The following is a 17,384-nucleotide window of genomic DNA, read 5'->3' on the forward strand; positions in this document are numbered from 1 at the left end:
CTACCCCTGGTTCTTATGTGGGTGCTGCTATGTCTGTTGGAGGGGGATCCAGAGGAGAGGGTGAGTGGGCCCAGATGGGTGAAAATAGTTCCATGTCTGGTGAGGTTTTGGGCCAGGACACGGTAAGGTCAGGGGCTGTTGTGTTTCCTGGTTTTCAGGAGGGGAATGTCCGTTTACGGAGGGACGACAGGAGTTTGTCACAGGGGGGTCATGGAGCTTTTCATGGTGAGAGTCGGGGGTCTGCACCTGCGCATGGCCCAGGTTTGGGGGGATTGGGTAGGGCGGTAGGGGATGATTTTGTGGGGTTGGTTCACCCTGGTGTGAGGTTTACAGGGGCTGTGGGTTTCTCAAATACGTTGTTGGAGCGTGAAGGGTTGTCCAGGCAGGTGATTGGAGGGCCTGTCCATGGAGATGCTAGAGGTCCTTATATCATGTTCGGTTCTCCTGGATGGGAGCATTTTGGTACAGCAGGTTTGGCGCAGCGTGGTCTTCACAAGGATATTGAGGGCCTCACAAGAGGTGTGGGGATCCCTTTACAGGCCCCTTCTTCAGCGGCAGCGGGCGCTAACTTGGATGAGAGTGATGAGGAAGAGATGATAGGCGACTCTCCGGTTAGGGAAGTGCCATTGAAGGGTTGCATTAGGGGACGTTCTTTGGAGAGGTGTCAGGGGTCGTTTGTTGATGCTAATTTACGGAGGTCAAGGTCTGTTTCGAGTGTTGCTTTTAGGGACCCTAGCACACCAGTCCAAACTTTTTCTTTTCAGGATAGGAATAGGGGCGGCGATCCAGACTTGGCAGGGCGCGGTCCAGTCCACTTTCGCCAAGGGGAAGCGACGAGAATGCCTAGCGCGGCCCTCTCTGTTCCACCGAGGGATCCCGCCGCGGCCAGCACACGAGGGTCTGGCGTGACCCCGCTGGCCCCAACGAGTAGCAGGTATAGGTGGCAGGCCTTGCCGGCGGCTATGGAGCTGCAGAGTCAACACGCAGGGAGGTACAGGCGTGTACAGCCTGCTCCCCCTCATGGAGTTCAAAAATCTTTGAAATGTAAAGTTGTTGATACCGGGTTGGGTAAGACCCGTGGTGAGTTGTGTCACACCAGTGTGGATTCAGAGGTGTTGGACTACGATGAAGAGAGTCCTGAAGAAGGTGAACTGCGGGATACAGAGGGGGGGGTGCCCTCTCATGCTTCTCATAGTGTTTTACAGGCTCCAGTGGTCCAGAGTACAGTGCAAGGGAGAAGAGAGCACGGCCCATCGGGTAGGGCGCCTCGCAGACCGGATGCATTGACTTCGGCGCCACGGGCGGAGCCATCGAGAGTGGTCTCTCTGTTGCCAGGTGAGCAATCAGCCACACAGGCCAAACCTATAATGGTGTCTGTGGGTACTGGTGGTGACACAGAAATAGATGTTGGTGCTAGCCGTTTGGTCAAAGGTCGTTATGTACAAGACACTGCTGTTGGTACTGATGATGTGGTAGAAGTTACGAGCAAGGTTGAAAGTGGTGTTATGGCTGGTGCTTCCAGCAAAGTTAAAGAGCCAGTGGCCAGTAAGGAGTTAAAGATCAAAAAAATGCCTTATATGGGAGTTACGAAACCTTTAGGGGCTCATTTAATGTTAAGCACCAAGGAACGCATTTGGAATGGTGAGTATGTGGAACTCCTTAAGCTACTGCACCGGGAAGTCCGGTCTAAAGAGGGATCTAAAGAGGAGGAATTTGAACTGGCTAAACGGCCTAGAGTGCCTTTGAATATTGAAAACTGGACAGCGGCATTCTTGATTTATGCCAGTGTATATTGCGAAAAGTTCCCTGAGCGCAGCGTGTCCCTTTTTAAATACATGGACGTCATTCGTAAGGCACAGATCACCGGGGGTGGTTTTGCTTGGTCTCAGTATGATGAGGAATTTAGGGCCAGGATGGCTTGGGATCCTGAGGCTAAGTGGGGGGAGCTGGATAATGACTTGTGGCAACATACAATGGGGTCAGCGTCAGGGGGGAAGACTATTTTCACGGCCAGTGGTTTGCCATTAGTTTACCGCCCCTTTCAGGGGAAGCCCACCCGGGGAGGGGTGGGGGTCAATGCAACCATGCAATCGGGGTCTGGTTTCTGTTGGGAATTTAACAGGGGCTCCTGCATCAGAGAATATTGTAAATTTAAACATGAGTGCTCAGGTTGTGGTAGGAAACATCCGTTGTCCAAATGTTGGGACAATCAACCCTCTGAGAGCCCCAAAGGGAAGCAAACAGGTTCAGGAACTTCAAGTACGACCTCACAGTTTTCAGGGGGAAGGGGATACAGAGGTGCTAAGGGTGCTGGGTCCAAGGGCTCGTACACCAGTTAAATTAGAAAGGCTGCGCATTGCTTTGCAGGATTACGAAGAAGAGTCAGCGAAACTTACACTATTGGAAGGTTTTCAGTTTGGTTTCCGACTAGGTTACCTGGGCTCTCGGGAACGTAGGTGGTCTGCCAATTTAAAATCAGCTTCTGAACATGCCACAGTAGTACAAGACAAACTTAATAAGGAAGTACATGAAGGGAGGATGGCTGGCCCGTTTCAAGATTGGCCGATCCTTAACTTGATTGTTTCACCAATTGGAGTTGTCCCGAAGAAGGAGCCGGGACAGTTTAGATTGATTCAACACTTGTCATGGCCTGAAGGGTCGTCTGTTAACGATTTTATTGACCCAGAGGCAGTGTCTGTCTCTTATTCTTCGGTTGACGTGGCCATGTCACTGGTTGTGACTGCGGGCGCAGCCGCTGAGATGGCTAAGTGTGACATCAAGTCTGCTTTCCGGCTGTTGCCTGTCCATCCGGACGATTGGAGCCTTTTAGGTATACAATTTGCTGGTAACTGGTACGTGGACAAGGCTCTGCCAATGGGCTGCTCCATATCATGTGCTTTGTTTGAGTGTTTTAGTACTTTTCTGCAATGGTATTTTTCCCATCAGTCCGGTCATTCACTTGTAACACACTATCTCGATGATTTTTTTCTTTGTCGGATCCCCGGGCTCCGCGGAGTGCCAGAAAGCTCTGGACACATTCCAAGGGCTCATGGAGGATCTGGGAGTCCCTTTGGCTCCCGAGAAAACAATGGGCCCTGCCACTGTCCTCTCCTTTTTGGGTATTGAAATAGATTCGGTGGTTATGTCAGCTCGTCTGCCCGAGGACAAAAGAGTCAACATGGTTGAATTACTGGATGTGATGTTGGCAAAGAGAAAAGTGTTGGTGAAAGAGATTCAAGTGCTTCTGGGCCATTTGAATTTTGCCTGCAGAGTGGTGAGAGCGGGCAGGACTTTTTGTAGAAGACTGGGCAGGGCTTTGGCAGGTCATCAATTGCCTCACCATCGTGTTCGTCTGTCTGCTGGGGTTAAGGAGGACTTGAGAATGTGGAAGTTTTTCCTGAATTCTTTCAACGGTGTTCCCTTGGTCAGAGATGTTGACTTTCAGTGGGATGTACAAATGTTTTCGGATGCTGCTGGCAGTGATGGTTTTGGGCTCTTTTGGAATGGCAAATGGTGTGCAGAACGTTGGCCGGATGAATGGTTGAATGGTGGTCGTAGCATCACTTTCCTGGAAATGTTCCCTTTATTGGTTGCCTTGACTCTGTGGGGGGAGGAATTGGCACACAAGAAAGTGCTGTTTCGTGTGGATAACATGGCTGTTGTGGAGATAGTGAATCGCCAATCGGCCAGGGACGAGCAAGTGTTGAAACTTATGAGAGTTTTCGTCCTGGGTTGTCTGAAACACGATATTCATTTTCGTGCCTTACACATTCCTGGCGTGGACAATGACATTGCGGATGCTCTGTCTCGTTCACAGTGGGGGAGATTCCGTGGACTGGCAAGGGACGCAGACAGATCCCCGACTCCGATGCCGAGTCATCTGTGGCACGTCGGCGAGGTCGGGTCATACAACTGGTGGTAGGTTCTTTGTCTGTGTCTACGCGTTCTGCGTATTCCCTGGCATGGAAGGAATTCTTGGAATCTGGTGCTGTCAGAAGGGAGGATCTGTCGCGTCGGTCAGATGATGTTGTTAATTTCATACTGGACCTCATGGATAAGGGTTTAACCAAAGTAACCATTGCTGGGAAACTGGCGGGGATTGCTTTCATGGGGAAGTTGTTGTGGGGCTATCCTCCATCAGCGGGGGAACTTGGTAGGAGGATGCTGGAGGGTTGGGCCAGGGAGCAAGGGCACGTTGGAAGATCCAGAGCCCCCTTATCTTGGCAAGTTCTTGCCAGATTAATCACAGTTTTGCCTTTAGTTTGTTCGGATGATTTTGAGGCATGTGTTTTCTCTATGCTGATGGTGTTCATGTTTTTTGGAGCCTTCAGAGTATCAGAGTTGCTGGGGTCGAAATATAAGTGTGGATTGTTTTGGAAGGACGTTTTTTGTTATGATGAGGGAGTTCACGTCTGGTTGGCCAGTTCTAAAACTGATCAGACAGGTAAGGGGAAAGGCGTGTGGTTGCAGGCACGTGCTCCGAAGCTTACTTGCCCTCTAATGCTGGCGCAGCGCTGGCGTTCATTATGTGGGGGTGGGGATGAAGCCCTTGTTTTCCGACATATCAATGGTAACCCTGTAACAACTTATCAATTGCGAATGGTTTTGCGCAAAGCTTTACAACACATAGGTCTTGATGGCAATCTCTATGGTACTCACTCTTTCCGAATAGGTGCAGCCACTGAGGCTTTTAATAGAGGTTGGTCCGAGAGGGATATTATGCGTTTGGGGCGCTGGTCTTCCAACTGCTTCCAGCGTTATGTGAGGAGCTCTGCTGAAGAGGCGCAGGCGTCGTCCTCCTTCACATGATTCTAACTCTTTTTTCTTTTTCAGGATCCGTTGCTGGGCCTCGCTCCTCGGTGTTAACGGTCTGGATAGTGGGGCATTCCTTTGTCAAGTGGGCCAGAGTCCAGGCAGCGAAGAGTTATTTTGGAGATCTCCTTGGTTTCAATGACCGAATGTTTAACGTACTCTGGAAGGGTAAAGGCGGGATGCTCTGGAGAGAGTTAATCCCTTGTTTGAACAACAACATGGTGGGCGGTTTATGCCCAGATATTTTAGTTATTCATTTGGGAGAAAATGACCTTTGTGCTACAAAAGGTGTAGTTTTGCTACGAGCTATGAAACGTGATTTAGGCCTTATTAAGGACATGTGGGCTGGGTGCCATGTTTTTTGGACAGAGTTGATTCCCCGTAGGATATGGAGAGGTGCTGTGAACCCCAGGGCTGTCGATCGGGCTAGGAAGAAGGTTAATTCAGAGGTGTCTCGTTGCTGTAGGAGCCTTGGTTTCAGCAGAATTTCACACAGGGATATTAAGTTTGAGTCTGTTGAGTTTTTTAGGGATGATGGAGTTCATTTGTCCCGTGTGGGCATGGATCTTTACTTGTTGGAGCTCCGTGAGGTCTTATCCCGGGCTTTGGCTATGCAGCGTTGATTTTCTTGTTTCTCTTTCGCTTCGCGGTTGGGGGGCAGAAAGGGAGGCGTGTCTTCCCCGCCTACCTTTCTGGGTGGCGGTGTTTTTGTGTATCGTTAAGGTTTTAGGCAGATTGCGGATTGAGTATTAGTTCAAGTATTTCTTTGACAAGTGCTGGGGTAGGTTGGGCATGGTTTGACCGTTCAGTTTGGTGAGGGGGGTAGCTGCAGGAGTGCAGGGTCAGGCAGGGTTTATGGTTATGGAGGACCTGACCGTTGTTATTGCAATTGTGGTTTGACGAATAAAGTTTTAACGTTGACGTATGTTTGATTAATGACGAAATGTTTTATTGATGACGTAATGTTTATTTATGACGTAATGTTATAATGCTGTTATATTGCTTATTGATGTATTGTTGGGAGGGGGAGGGCTCAAATGTTTTAGGGGTGGGGGAGGGTCCGGGGGGCTGAAGTTTGTAGTTATTTATTTATTTAGTGAGGTTTAGTTTTGTAAGGCGTTGCCAAGGTTTGTATTTGTAATGTGCACCTGTGTCTTAATAAAGCGGCCTTTTACACACACAAACAACTTTTGGTCTACTTTTCTCCCACCCCTCGCCCTCCCTCCCAAGGGGGGCTTGGGGGAGGGAGCCGACCGCCGGGAGGTCCCCTCCCCCGGGCGGTTTGGGAGGGCTGCGAGGGGTTTTACATTGGAAGCAGCCAGAAGTTTCTAGATTTGGGCTGGTCTAGTAGGACCAGTATAGCCCAATTATATATTCCCCTATCACTGCCTCCCAGCCACCATTTTAGGTTTGGTGACCTGGTGGGTAGGAGGGCTTGTAGCTTTTTTGTCCCACCCTCCCTCCCTCTTTTTGCATTAATTTTCCTTTTTTCCCCTCGCGGCCCAGTTTTTTCCCATTTTTGGTATTTTTGTTCCAATTTTTTCTTTTTAAGAAAAAGGCTGTTTTGTGGGCCACCGGTGTGCAGGGTGTTTTTGCTTGTATTTGTATCCGTCGCTAGACACAGGTGCTGTGCGGTGTTTTTGTGTATCGTTAAGGTTTTAGGCAGATTGCGGGTTGAGTATTAGTTCAAGTATTTCTTTGACAAGTGCTGGGGTAGGTTGGTCATGGTTTGACCGTTCAGTTTGGTGAGGGGGGTAGCTGCAGGAGTGCAGGGTCAGGCAGGGTTTATGGTTATGGAGGACCTGACCGTTGTTATTGCAATTGTGGTTTGACGAATAAAGTTTTAACGTTGACGTATGTTTGATTAATGACAAAATGTTTTATTGATGACGTAATGTTTATTTATGACGTAATGTTATAATGCTGTTATATTGCTTATTGATGTATTGTTGGGAGGGGGAGGGCTCAAATGTTTTAGGGGTGGGGGAGGGTCCGGGGGGCTGAAGTTTGTAGTTATTTATTTATTTAGTGAGGTTTAGTTTTGTAAGGCGTTGCCAAGGTTTGTATTTGTAATGTGCACCTGTGTCTTAATAAAGCGGCCTTTTACACACACAAACAACTTTTGGTCTACTTTTCTCCCACCCCTCGCCCTCCCTCCCAAAGGAGGCAGGGGAATGGCGGAGAGACACCGCTGTTTGTAAACCCGAGACAAACCCGCAAAAGATCGGCCGACACACAAAAACGCCAGCTCATCCAAGATGTGTTGTGGGCATTGGCAATTCGTCTTCAGAGGCAGGGTCTAACCCTCCGATTCACCGCATATTACGGGAGTCCAAGAGCAGAGTCCTGCCGCGGCTCAACCTGCCGCCGCCATGTTTCCCCGAGCAATACAGACAAGATATTGTGAACAATTTAATCTGTGCACTAGTGTCAGTTGTGCACCTGCATGTTGATCACACTCCCCCAAAAATATTTGTCTGTAGTGCACTCGGGTAGCCAGCGTGTAATGGACCAAAGTGCAAGGAAGGCAATGGGCCCTCTGGTCGCTGTTTGCACTGTGAGCTACAGCAATATTCAGGGCCCAGTGAGCCTCTCAGACCGCTGGGCCCCGGTGCTACTGCACCTGCTGCACCAATAGAAGTTACGCCTCTGTCTTTAACATATGTCAGAGTTTCCGCGCACCTGCCTTTCTGCAAACATTTACAGTTTGCTATTTTTCCTGAATAGTAAGTGAAACTATCCCAATTCCTTTGAATTATCTCTTAAAACAGCTTTTCAGTTCAATCACTGAAATAGAAATCACTGTTTGAAAAATGATCCTTTTTAACAAGTGGAAACCCCACAATAACCGAATTAACTTGTCTAAATTATCTTGCTGCTCTGAGTCATGGTGTGTCTGTCTTACCCCTCCTTTGTGAGGGAAAAAAGGGAGACCTGACAGCTAGAGACAATGTAAGGGTTTGCTGGAAAGACCCAGGCTGTGTGGGCGAATTGTTTGCACGAAGATTAGCTGCAGTGTGGGTGGGTGGGAGGGGTCCGCACAGAACGATTTCGTTTGGGCCGGTAGAGCACCCTCGGTAGCTCCCTTCTTCCGCAGGAAGCAGGCAGATTAGGGAAATGTATAAATACATTTATGTATATATATATAGTAACAACATTAAAGAGGACTTCACCGCCAGGGGTAACATCAGGGGAGTTCGAGCATGTTCAGAGGAGCAATAACACGCCCTGTCCCGTCAATGCAAGAACATTTTCAATGTTGACTGCAGCAATTTAAGGAATATTTAGTTTTTACGTTGTGACATCTTAAGATGTGGCTTTTCCTTAGCATAGAACTTCTCCTTGGACCAGAGAAGGCAGATCTGGTTAGGTTTGCGCCTGATTTCAGGGCCTGTCTGGTACACAGAGTTGTGTACACAAAAAGAGATTATAATTTGTGGACTTGAGGGCACTCATAGATGGATAAATATTTATGCATTCATCAGCCATACCTTGAGGCCTGGGCACAAGCAGTCCAAGGTGGGTGAAGACTGAGTAACATCATTTTCAGTGAGCACCCAAAGAAAAAAAAGGGAAGGCACAAGGATGATCTTCAAACCTCTTTATGATGAGTGCATAGACACAAATAATATAATGCAGAAGAGATTTTTAGAGAACCTTGATGGAACAGTCAAGTAACGCAGCGTACGTCCCTGGAACCTCTAAGGTCAGAGCCAGGCTGCGACAGAGACTAGGCCCGAGCACCCAAAATAAAAGTGACCCCGGTCATCGAATTGTATTGTCAAAAAAGTGACCCACATTCTGGAAATGTAAGGAGTTTTGTACTTATAAAGGCGCGCTGTATAGGTGTTTTACAAGGTCTGGGAGAAGTCATGCATCCGGCCTTGCTGCAGGCAATATTGATTTTAATATCAGAACATTAACATTAACAAGCATTTGCAATGCAATAGGTCTCGCATTAGGAAAGTTTGAGCTATTGGTATTTTAAATGACACATTTTGTATTTATGTGTTGGTTTTGAAAATAGCTAAATTAATAGCTTTGTCATTTACAATTCCAAAAGTTTTAACTTTCGCAATGTGACACCTATAACATTTGTAATGCAATATGTGTAGTATTTACGTGACTTAGAGGTATTGATATTACAAATAACAATGGCTTATATTTTTTTTAAATAATTAATACTTAAATAAAAGTTTTTGTAATTTAAAATGGCAATGGCTTAAACTTTTGTACATAACTTTTGTGACTATTATGTTCAGTGTATTTTATTGTGACGAAAATCCAACAACAGAAGTGAAATATTAACATCTTTTTGTGACATTTGTAATGAAGCTTGAAACATTGAGAGAACATATTTGACCCAGTTGTTGTTGAGTGGTTGCACAGATTGATGCTGTGGTGGCGCTGAGTGATGTTGTGGTGGCGACAAGTGATGCTGTGGCGTTCAGTGCTGCTGTGGTAGGTCATAGTGATGTTCTTGTGCCCCTGAGTGATGCTGTGGTGGTGCTGAGTGATGCTGTGGTGATGCGATAGAGTGAGTGCGATAGATAGATAGATAGATAGATAGAGGGAGGGCGATAGATAGAGGGAGGGCGATAGATAGATAGAGGGAGGGCGATAGATAGATAGAGGGAGGGCGATAGTTAGATAGAGGGAGGGCGATAGATAGAGGGAGGGCGATAGATAGATCAAGGGAGGGCGATAGATTGATAGAGGGAGGGCGATAGACAGAGTGAGGGAGGGCGATAGATAGAGTGAGGGAGGATGATAGAGTGAGGGAGAGCGATAGATAGAGTGAGGGAGGGCGATAGATAGAGTGAGGGAAGGGAGATAGATAGAGTGAGGGAGGGCGATAGATAGAATGAGGGAGGGCGATAGATAGAGAGAGGGAGGGCGATAGATGATAGAGTAAGGGAGGGCGATAGAGTGAGTGACGGCTATAGAGTGAGTGAGGGTGATAGAGTGAGTGATGGCGGTAGAGAGAGGGAGGGCAAGAGAGTGAGTGAGGGCGATAGAGAGAGTGAGGGCAGTAAAGTAAGGGCGGTAGAGTAAGGGCGGTAGAGTGGTAGAGTGAGGGCGGTAGAGTGAGGGCGGTAGAGTGAGGGCGGTAGAGTGGTAGAGTGAGGGTGGTAGAGTGGTAGAGTGGGAGCGGTAGAGTGGAAGAGTGAGGGTGGTAGAGCGAGGGCGGTAGAGTGAGGGCGGCAAAGTGGTAGAGTGAGGGCGGTAGAGTAGTAGAGTGAGGGCAGTAGAGTGATAGAGTGAGGGCGGTAGAGTGAGGGCGGTAGAGTGGTAGAGTGAAGGTGCTGGAGTGAGGGCAATAGAGTGAGGGCGGTAGAGTGATGGGGATAGAGTTAGGGTGGTATAGTGAGGGCGGTAGAGTGGTAGAGTGTGGGTGTTAGAGTGAGGGCGGTAGAGTGGTAGAGTGAGGGCGGTAGAGTGAGGGTGGTAGAGTGAGGGCAGTAGAGTGAGCGCGGTAGAGCAGTAGAGCGGTAGAGTGAGGGCGGTAGAGTGAGGGCGGTAGAGTGAGGGCTGTAGAGTGAGGGCGGTAGAGTGAGAGTGAGTGAGTGGTAGAGTGAGGACGGTAGACTGGTAGAGTGGTAGAGTGAGGGCGGTAGAGTGGTAGAGTGAGGGTGGTAGAGTGAGGGCGGTAGAGTGAGGGAGGTAGAGTGAGGGCTTTAGAGTTTTAGAGTGAAGGCAGTAGAGTGGTAGAGTGAGGGCAGTAGAGTGGTAGAGTGAGGGCGGTAGAGTGGTAGAGTGAGGGCGGTAGACTGGTAGTGGTAGAGTGAGGGCGGTAGAGTGGTAGCGGTAGAGTGAGCGCGGTAGAGTGTTAGTGGTAGAGTGAGAGCGGTAGAGTGAGGGCGGTAGAGTGGTAGAGTGAGGGCGGTAGAGTGAGGGCGATAGAGTGGTAGCGGTAGAGTGAGGGTGGTAGAGTGTGGGTAGTAGAGTGAGGGCAGTAGAGTGGTAGAGTGAGGGCGGTAGAGTGGTAGAGTGAGGGTGGTAGAGTGGTAGAGTGAGGGCGGTTGAGAGAACATATTCGAACCAGTTGTTGTTGAGTGGTTGCACAGATTGATGCTGTGGTGGCACTGAGTGATGTTGTGGTGGCGACGAGCAATGCTGTGGCATTCAGTGATGCTGTGGTAGCGCGTAGTGATGTTCTTGGGCCCCTGAGTGATGCTATGGTGGTGCTGAGTGATGCTGTGGTGATGCGATAGAGTGAGTGCGATAGATAGAGGGAGGGTGAAAGAGGGAGGGCGATAGATAGATAGAGGGAGGGCAATATATAGAGTGAGGGAAGGGCGATAGATTTAGTGAGGGAAGGGCGATAGATAGAGTGAGGGAGAGCGATAGATAGAGTAAGGGAGGGCGATAGATAGAGAGAGGGAGGGCGATAGATAGATAGAGTAAGGGAGGGCAATAGAGTGAGTGAGGGCGATAGAGTGAGTGAGGGCGATAGAGTGAGTGAGGGCGGTAGAGTGGTAGAGTGAGGGCGGTAGAGTGAGGGCAGTAGAGTGATGATGGTAGAGTGAGGGCGTGGGGGCTGTAGAGTGGTAGAGTGAGGGCGGTAGAGTGATAGAGTGAGGGCGGTAGAGTGGTAGAGTGAGTGTGGTAGAGTGAGGGCAGTAGAGTGAGGGCGGTAGAGTGAGGGCAGTAAAGTGGTAGAGTGAGGGCAGTAGAGTGAGGGTGGTAGAGCGATACAGTGAGGGCGGTAGAGTGAGGGCGGTAGAGTGGTAGAGTGAGGGTGGTAGAGTGAGGGCGGTAGAGTGAGGGCAGTAGAGTGAGGGCGCGAGAGTGAGGGCACGAGAGTGAGGGTGGTAGAGTGGTAGAGTGAGGGCGGTAGAGTGAGGGCGGTAGAGTGGTAGAGTGAGGGCGGTAGAGTGAGGGCGGTAGAGTGAGGGCGGTAGAGTGAGGGTGGTAGAGTGAGGGTGGTAGAGTGAGGGCGGTAGAGCAGTAGAGTGGTAGAGTGAGGGCGGTAGAGTGAGGCTGTAGAGTGAGGGCGGTAGAGTGAGGGCACGAGAGTTAGGGCGGTAGAGTGAGGGTGGTAAAGCGGTAGAGTGAGGGTGGTAGAGTGAGGGCGGTAGAGTGGTAGAGTGAGGGTGGTAGAGTGAGGTTGGTAGAGTGAGGGTGGTGGAGTGAGGGCGGTAGAGTGAGGGCCGTAGAGCAGTAGAGTGGTAGAGTGAGGGCAGTAGAGTGAGGGCTGTAGAGTGAGGGCGGTAGAGTGGTAGAGTGAGGGCCGTAGAGTGGCAGAGTGAGGGCAGTAGAGTGGTAGAGTGAGGGCGGTAGAGTGGTAGAGTGAGGGCGGTAGAGTGAGGGCGGTAGAGTGAGGGTGGTAAGTGGGAGAGTGAGGCTGGTAGAGTGGTAGAGTGGGAGAGTGAGAGCGGTAGAGTGGTAGAGTGAGGGTGGTAGGGTGAGGGCGGTAGAGTGAGGGCGGTAGAGTGAGGGTGGTAGAGTGAGGGTGGTAGAGTGAGGGCGGTATAGCAGTAGAGTGGTAGAGTGAGGGCGGTAGAGTGAGGCTGTAGAGTGAGGGCGGTAGAGTGAGGGCACGAGAGTTAGGGCGGTAGAGTGAGGGTGGTAAAGCGGTAGAGTGAGGGTGGTAGAGTGAGGGCGGTAGAGTGGTAGAGTGAGGGTGGTAGAGTGAGGTTGGTAGAGTGAGGGTGGTGGAGTGAGGGCGGTAGAGTGAGGGCCGTAGAGCAGTAGAGTGGTAGAGTGAGGGCAGTAGAGTGAGGGCTGTAGAGTGAGGGCGGTAGAGTGGTAGAGTGAGGGCCGTAGAGTGGCAGAGTGAGGGCAGTAGAGTGGTAGAGTGAGGGCGGTAGAGTGGTAGAGTGAGGGCGGTAGAGTGAGGGCGGTAGAGTGAGGGTGGTAAGTGGGAGAGTGAGGCTGGTAGAGTGGTAGAGTGGGAGAGTGAGAGCGGTAGAGTGGTAGAGTGAGGGTGGTAGGGTGAGGGCGGTAGAGTGAGGGCGGTAGAGTGAGGGTGGTAGAGTGAGGGTGGTAGAGTGAGGGCGGTATAGCAGTAGAGTGGTAGAGTGAGGGCGGTAGAGTGAGGCTGTAGAGTGAGGGCGGTAGAGTGAGGGCACGAGAGTTAGGGCGGTAGAGTGAGGGTGGTAAAGCGGTAGAGTGAGGGTGGTAGAGTGAGGGCGGTAGAGTGGTAGAGTGAGGGTGGTAGAGTGAGGTTGGTAGAGGGAGGGTGGTGGAGTGAGGGCGGTAGAGTGAGGGCCGTAGAGCAGTAGAGTGGTAGAGTGAGGGCAGTAGAGTGAGGGCTGTAGAGTGAGGGCGGTAGAGTGGTAGAGTGAGGGCCGTAGAGTGGCAGAGTGAGGGCAGTAGAGTGGTAGAGTGAGGGCGGTAGAGTGGTAGAGTGAGGGCGGTAGAGTGAGGGCGGTAGAGTGAGGGTGGTAAGTGGGAGAGTGAGGCTGGTAGAGTGGTAGAGTGGGAGAGTGAGAGCGGTAGAGTGGTAGAGTGAGGGTGGTAGGGTGAGGGCGGTAGAGTGAGGGCGGTAGAGTGAGGGTGGTAGAGTTTTAGAGTGAGGTCGGTAGAGTGGTAGAGTGAGGGCGGTAGAGTGGTAGCGGTAGAGTGAGGGCAGTAGAGTGATAGCAGTAAAGTGAGGGCGATAGAGTATTGGCGGTAGAGTGAGGGCGGTAGAGTGATAGCGGTAGAGTGAGAGCAGCAGAGTGAGGGCGTTAGAGTGGTAGAGTGAGGGCAGTAGAGTGAGGGCGCTAGAGTGGTAGAGGTAGAGTGAGGATGGTAGAGTGTGGGCGGTAGAGTGAGGGCAGTAGAGTGGTAGATTGAGGGCGGTAGAGTGGTAGAGTGAGGGCGGTAGAGTGGTAGAGTGAGGCCGGTAGAGTGGTAGAGTGAGGGCGGTAGAGTGGTAGCGGTAGAGTGAGGGCGGTAGAGTGGTAGCGGTAAAGTGAGGCCGGTAGAGTGGTAGCGGTATAGTGAGGGTGGTAGAGTGGTAGCAGTAGAGTGAGGGTGGTAGAGTGAGGGCAGTAGAGTGGTAGCGGTAGAGTGAGGGCGGTATGTGGGCGGTAGAGTGAGGGCGGTAGAGTGGTAGAGTGAGGGCAGTAGAGTGGTAGAGTGAGCGTGGTATAGTGGTAGAGTGAGGGCAGTAGAGTGGTAGCAGTAGAGTGAGGGCGGTAGAGTGAGGGCGGTAGAGTGGTAGCGGTAGAGTGAGGGCGGTAGAGTGTGGGCAGTAGAGTGAGGGCGGTAGAGTGGTAGAGTGAGGGCAGTAGAGTGGTAGAGTGAGGGCGGTATAGTGGTAGAGTGAGGGTGGTAAAGTGGTAGAGTGAGGGCGGTAGAGTGAGGGCGGTAGAGTGAGGGCGGTAGAGTGGTAGAGTGAGGGCCGTAGAGTGATGGCGGTAGAGTGTAGAGTGAGGGCGGTAGAGTGAGGGCAGTATAGTGCTACTGTTAAACTGTTAAATATTGTAAGATACCATGGAGAATTTTTTTAGAGTCGAAGCCTAACCACTGCCCTTCTCACAGAAATAGCATGTTTTACGTAATTTCCAACTCACGTGGATAGCAGGAACACATATTTGAAAGGTTGCTTCTGCAATAAAAGAGAAACTATTTGTTTACCACTCAGCGCCACGTCAAAACATGCAAACAAGTCCCCTAAAAACACAAGATAAAACTATGGAAACGACGAAGGTGCCCTCCCCACGCCCAACCAAATGGTGGTTCAGTTTAATGAGGCACAGTCAGGAGGTGAAAGTGAGCGCCACCGCTTCTTGCTTCCGAGTCGCCAGGTTGTGAGAGTCCACAAGGCAGCCGAAGTTGATTTCCGCTCCAGGGCAGTGGGCGCTTGTGCCTGCCTGGTTCCTTCTAGGTGAGCACCGGCTGTCTCTCAGCCAGATGCGTTCATGGTATGAATGCACTAACGAGAGAAGGAGTGCTGAGACTACATTGAGAGAGCGCTATAGAAATAAAGAGCGAGAGAGCGTGAGAGACTGGAAGAGAAAGCAACGGAGATGGAGAGATATAAATATATAGAGATAGAGCGATAGAAAACGAGAGAGAAAATCACATGAAGACCGAAGAGAGGGAGATGGAGAGAGAGAGAGAGAGCGCGAGAGAGCAGGAGAGAGATGACGACTGGAGAAGAAGGTGGGAGAGAGCACAGTAGACAGATGAAGGAGAATAGAGAAAGAAGGATAAGAGAAGAGTCGGGATGAGAAACAGAACGGCAGGAGTGGGAGGTGGGTGGGGAGAGACAGAGAGTGAGGGGGAGAGACAGCGCGTTCAGAGTCGAAACAGGGAGTCAGTGAAGATGGTGGAAGCGAGGCAGGAATTGAAAGATAGTCCGCTAGATGGATTTCGAGAGAAGGACATTGAGGTGTGGGGGAGAAGAGGGTGGACAGAAAGAGTGAGATGTGTGTGGGGGGGTGGGCAGATATAGAGACAAGGGTCTGAGAGGTGAACGGTCAGAAATGGAGAGGGAAAGGTAAACTATGGAAAGAGAAAGAAAGATTTTCTTGAGAGGAGAGAGAACGCGGAGACAGGGATTGGGGGTTGGGACTGGCGTGTTCATGGAGAGGGTTGAGATAAACTGAGAGATACATATGGATAGTGGAGTGAGAGAGACAGCGAAGAAATACAGATATTTAGTTGTGTAGGAGAGGAAAGACAGAGACTGAGGGAGTAGTGTATGTTAGACAACCAGGCAGATAGATATAGAGAGAGAGAGGTAGATAGATGGAGAGATAGATAGATGGAAAGATAGATAGATAACCAGCGAAAGACACTGTAAGAAAGAAACAGAGACGCCAGCAAGGAGGAAGAGCAGAAGTTCATTCAACAACAAGCCAATTTCTGAATATTATGATAATAGGAAACACCTTTAATTGTGTTTTGAGTGGTACTGTTTCTGGGGCCAGTGCCTGCCTTCTAGACAAGGACCGGTTCAGATGGCAGAGGTGCTCGGGAGAAAGTGTTCTGCTAGTCAGGGGTTAAAGAGTCTGGCAGAGAGTCCCACTCTTAGAGACTGCCTGCCCTCCTCGCACTCCCTACGATGCAGATTGAGACCCAATGAGAACCGGGGGGGGGAGGGGGCGATGGGGCTTCTCAATCGAATGCACTTCCATAAAGGTCTTTCGGGTGAGAGGTGGTCGGGACAAGGAAGGAGGTAGAAGGTGAAGGGACATGATGGCGTATGAGGGGTAAACAGGAGCGTGAGGGGAAAAAGAGTGAGTGAGGGGCTGAAACTAAGAGACCCAAAAAAGGGCGACAGAGAGCGACAGGGGAGCGGCTAAGCGAGAGAGAAAAGAAGAGTGTGGAGGAGAAGAGAACAGACATGGAGCGTGAGAGAAGGGCGAGAAGAAAGCGAGAAAGAGGTGAATGAGGAAAAAGAGAGTCAAGCAGGTGGAAACAGAGAACGTTAACGAGGAACGAGCTAAGGGAGGTAGGACAGATAGTGTGCATGAGAGAGAATGAAAAAGAGAGAGAGATAGGTGATCGGAAAAAGAAGCAAATTGAATTAGATGAAGAAACAAATGCGAAAAGGAAGGACGGAATAGAAAGTGCAAAGCGAGAGAGGTGGGTGGTTTGTGTGGCAAGAGAGAAATAAAACAACAAGAATGAGAGAAACGCGAGCATCTCGGCATTGCGTGGCGGGGGGGCAGGGGAGCGCCGTTCCTTTGTAGTCGGAAGGGTGGGAGGGAACGAGCATATGGGGTGTGAGCAATAACGAAAGTAAGAGTGGGAGCAGAAAGTGATGCATGGCGGGGCGGGGGGTGGGGGAGCAGGGGCGTGGCGTTCCTTTGAAGTCAGTGAGGGAATGAGCATACGGGGTGTGATCGATAACGGAAGAGTCTTGCAGGAGTCAGACGAGTCCTGTCTGTGTCACTATCCCAATAAAAAGGGAGTTATAACATGAAAGAATTATTGGTTAAAGATTCTGTTACACTCCTGCAAGAGTCTTGCAAGAGTACTTTGCAAGCAGCTTAAGGGAGTGAAGCTTGCCACAGGAGGCTCATATGATCCCCTGAGAGACTTGAAAAATCCACATAGAAAATTACGGAGTGAACCTGCCACAAGATGTTTTATGATTTGGAAGAGTCTCACAAGACTGTACAAGACCGTATAAGTACGAAAAAAACCAATAACATTGGCAGTAGATTCTTGCAAAAAAGCTTTGATATGATTGCCTGCATAACAACAGATAGCTGAGATTGATCTTGGAGGTTTGAAGGTGAAGGAAGTCTCTTTGACTTGTGCTCAGCAGTGGTGATTTTAATTGGAAGTAAAAGGGAGTCGTGTCTTCAGTTGCCTTTAAGAAACAGCTTTAATTTCGGGTAATTCAAATGTTTTATTATTTATTGTATGGTGTGTGTAGAGAGTTTCATAATGTTCTTTTTTTAATTCATTTTAAAATTGTATGCTTTTTAAGGGATTGGTGATGATATGCCAGATTTAAATTGTGACTACTAAGAAAATCAGTAATGAAAAAATGTACTATAATGCAGTGGGTGCAGTCTTTCTCTGAAATATTCAACACAGGCCCTTCACTCTGTTGAGAAGTGTCAGTAGAGATATAAACGATTCTACTCCATGTTTACTTAGTAAAAAGCTGTTTGTAGAAG

General features: G+C 49.8%; 1 protein-coding gene across 1 annotated transcript; it reads left to right on the plus strand.

Moving 5' to 3' along the window:
- Positions 1–352: 352 nt before the first annotated feature.
- Positions 353–5,534, plus strand: LOC147731731 (uncharacterized). The gene is made up of 2 exons (XM_086958797.1): positions 353–1,335; positions 4,834–5,534. Exons 1-2 carry the CDS (start codon positions 432–434, stop codon positions 5,433–5,435), a joined length of 1,506 nt encoding a protein of 501 aa, XP_086814923.1. The 5' UTR covers positions 353–431; the 3' UTR covers positions 5,436–5,534.
- Positions 5,535–17,384: the final 11,850 nt, after the last annotated feature.

Source organism: Lissotriton vulgaris, chromosome 2_1, assembly GCF_964263255.1.
Source record: "Lissotriton vulgaris chromosome 2_1, aLisVul1.2, whole genome shotgun sequence".
Lineage (NCBI taxonomy): Eukaryota > Metazoa > Chordata > Amphibia > Caudata > Salamandridae > Lissotriton > Lissotriton vulgaris.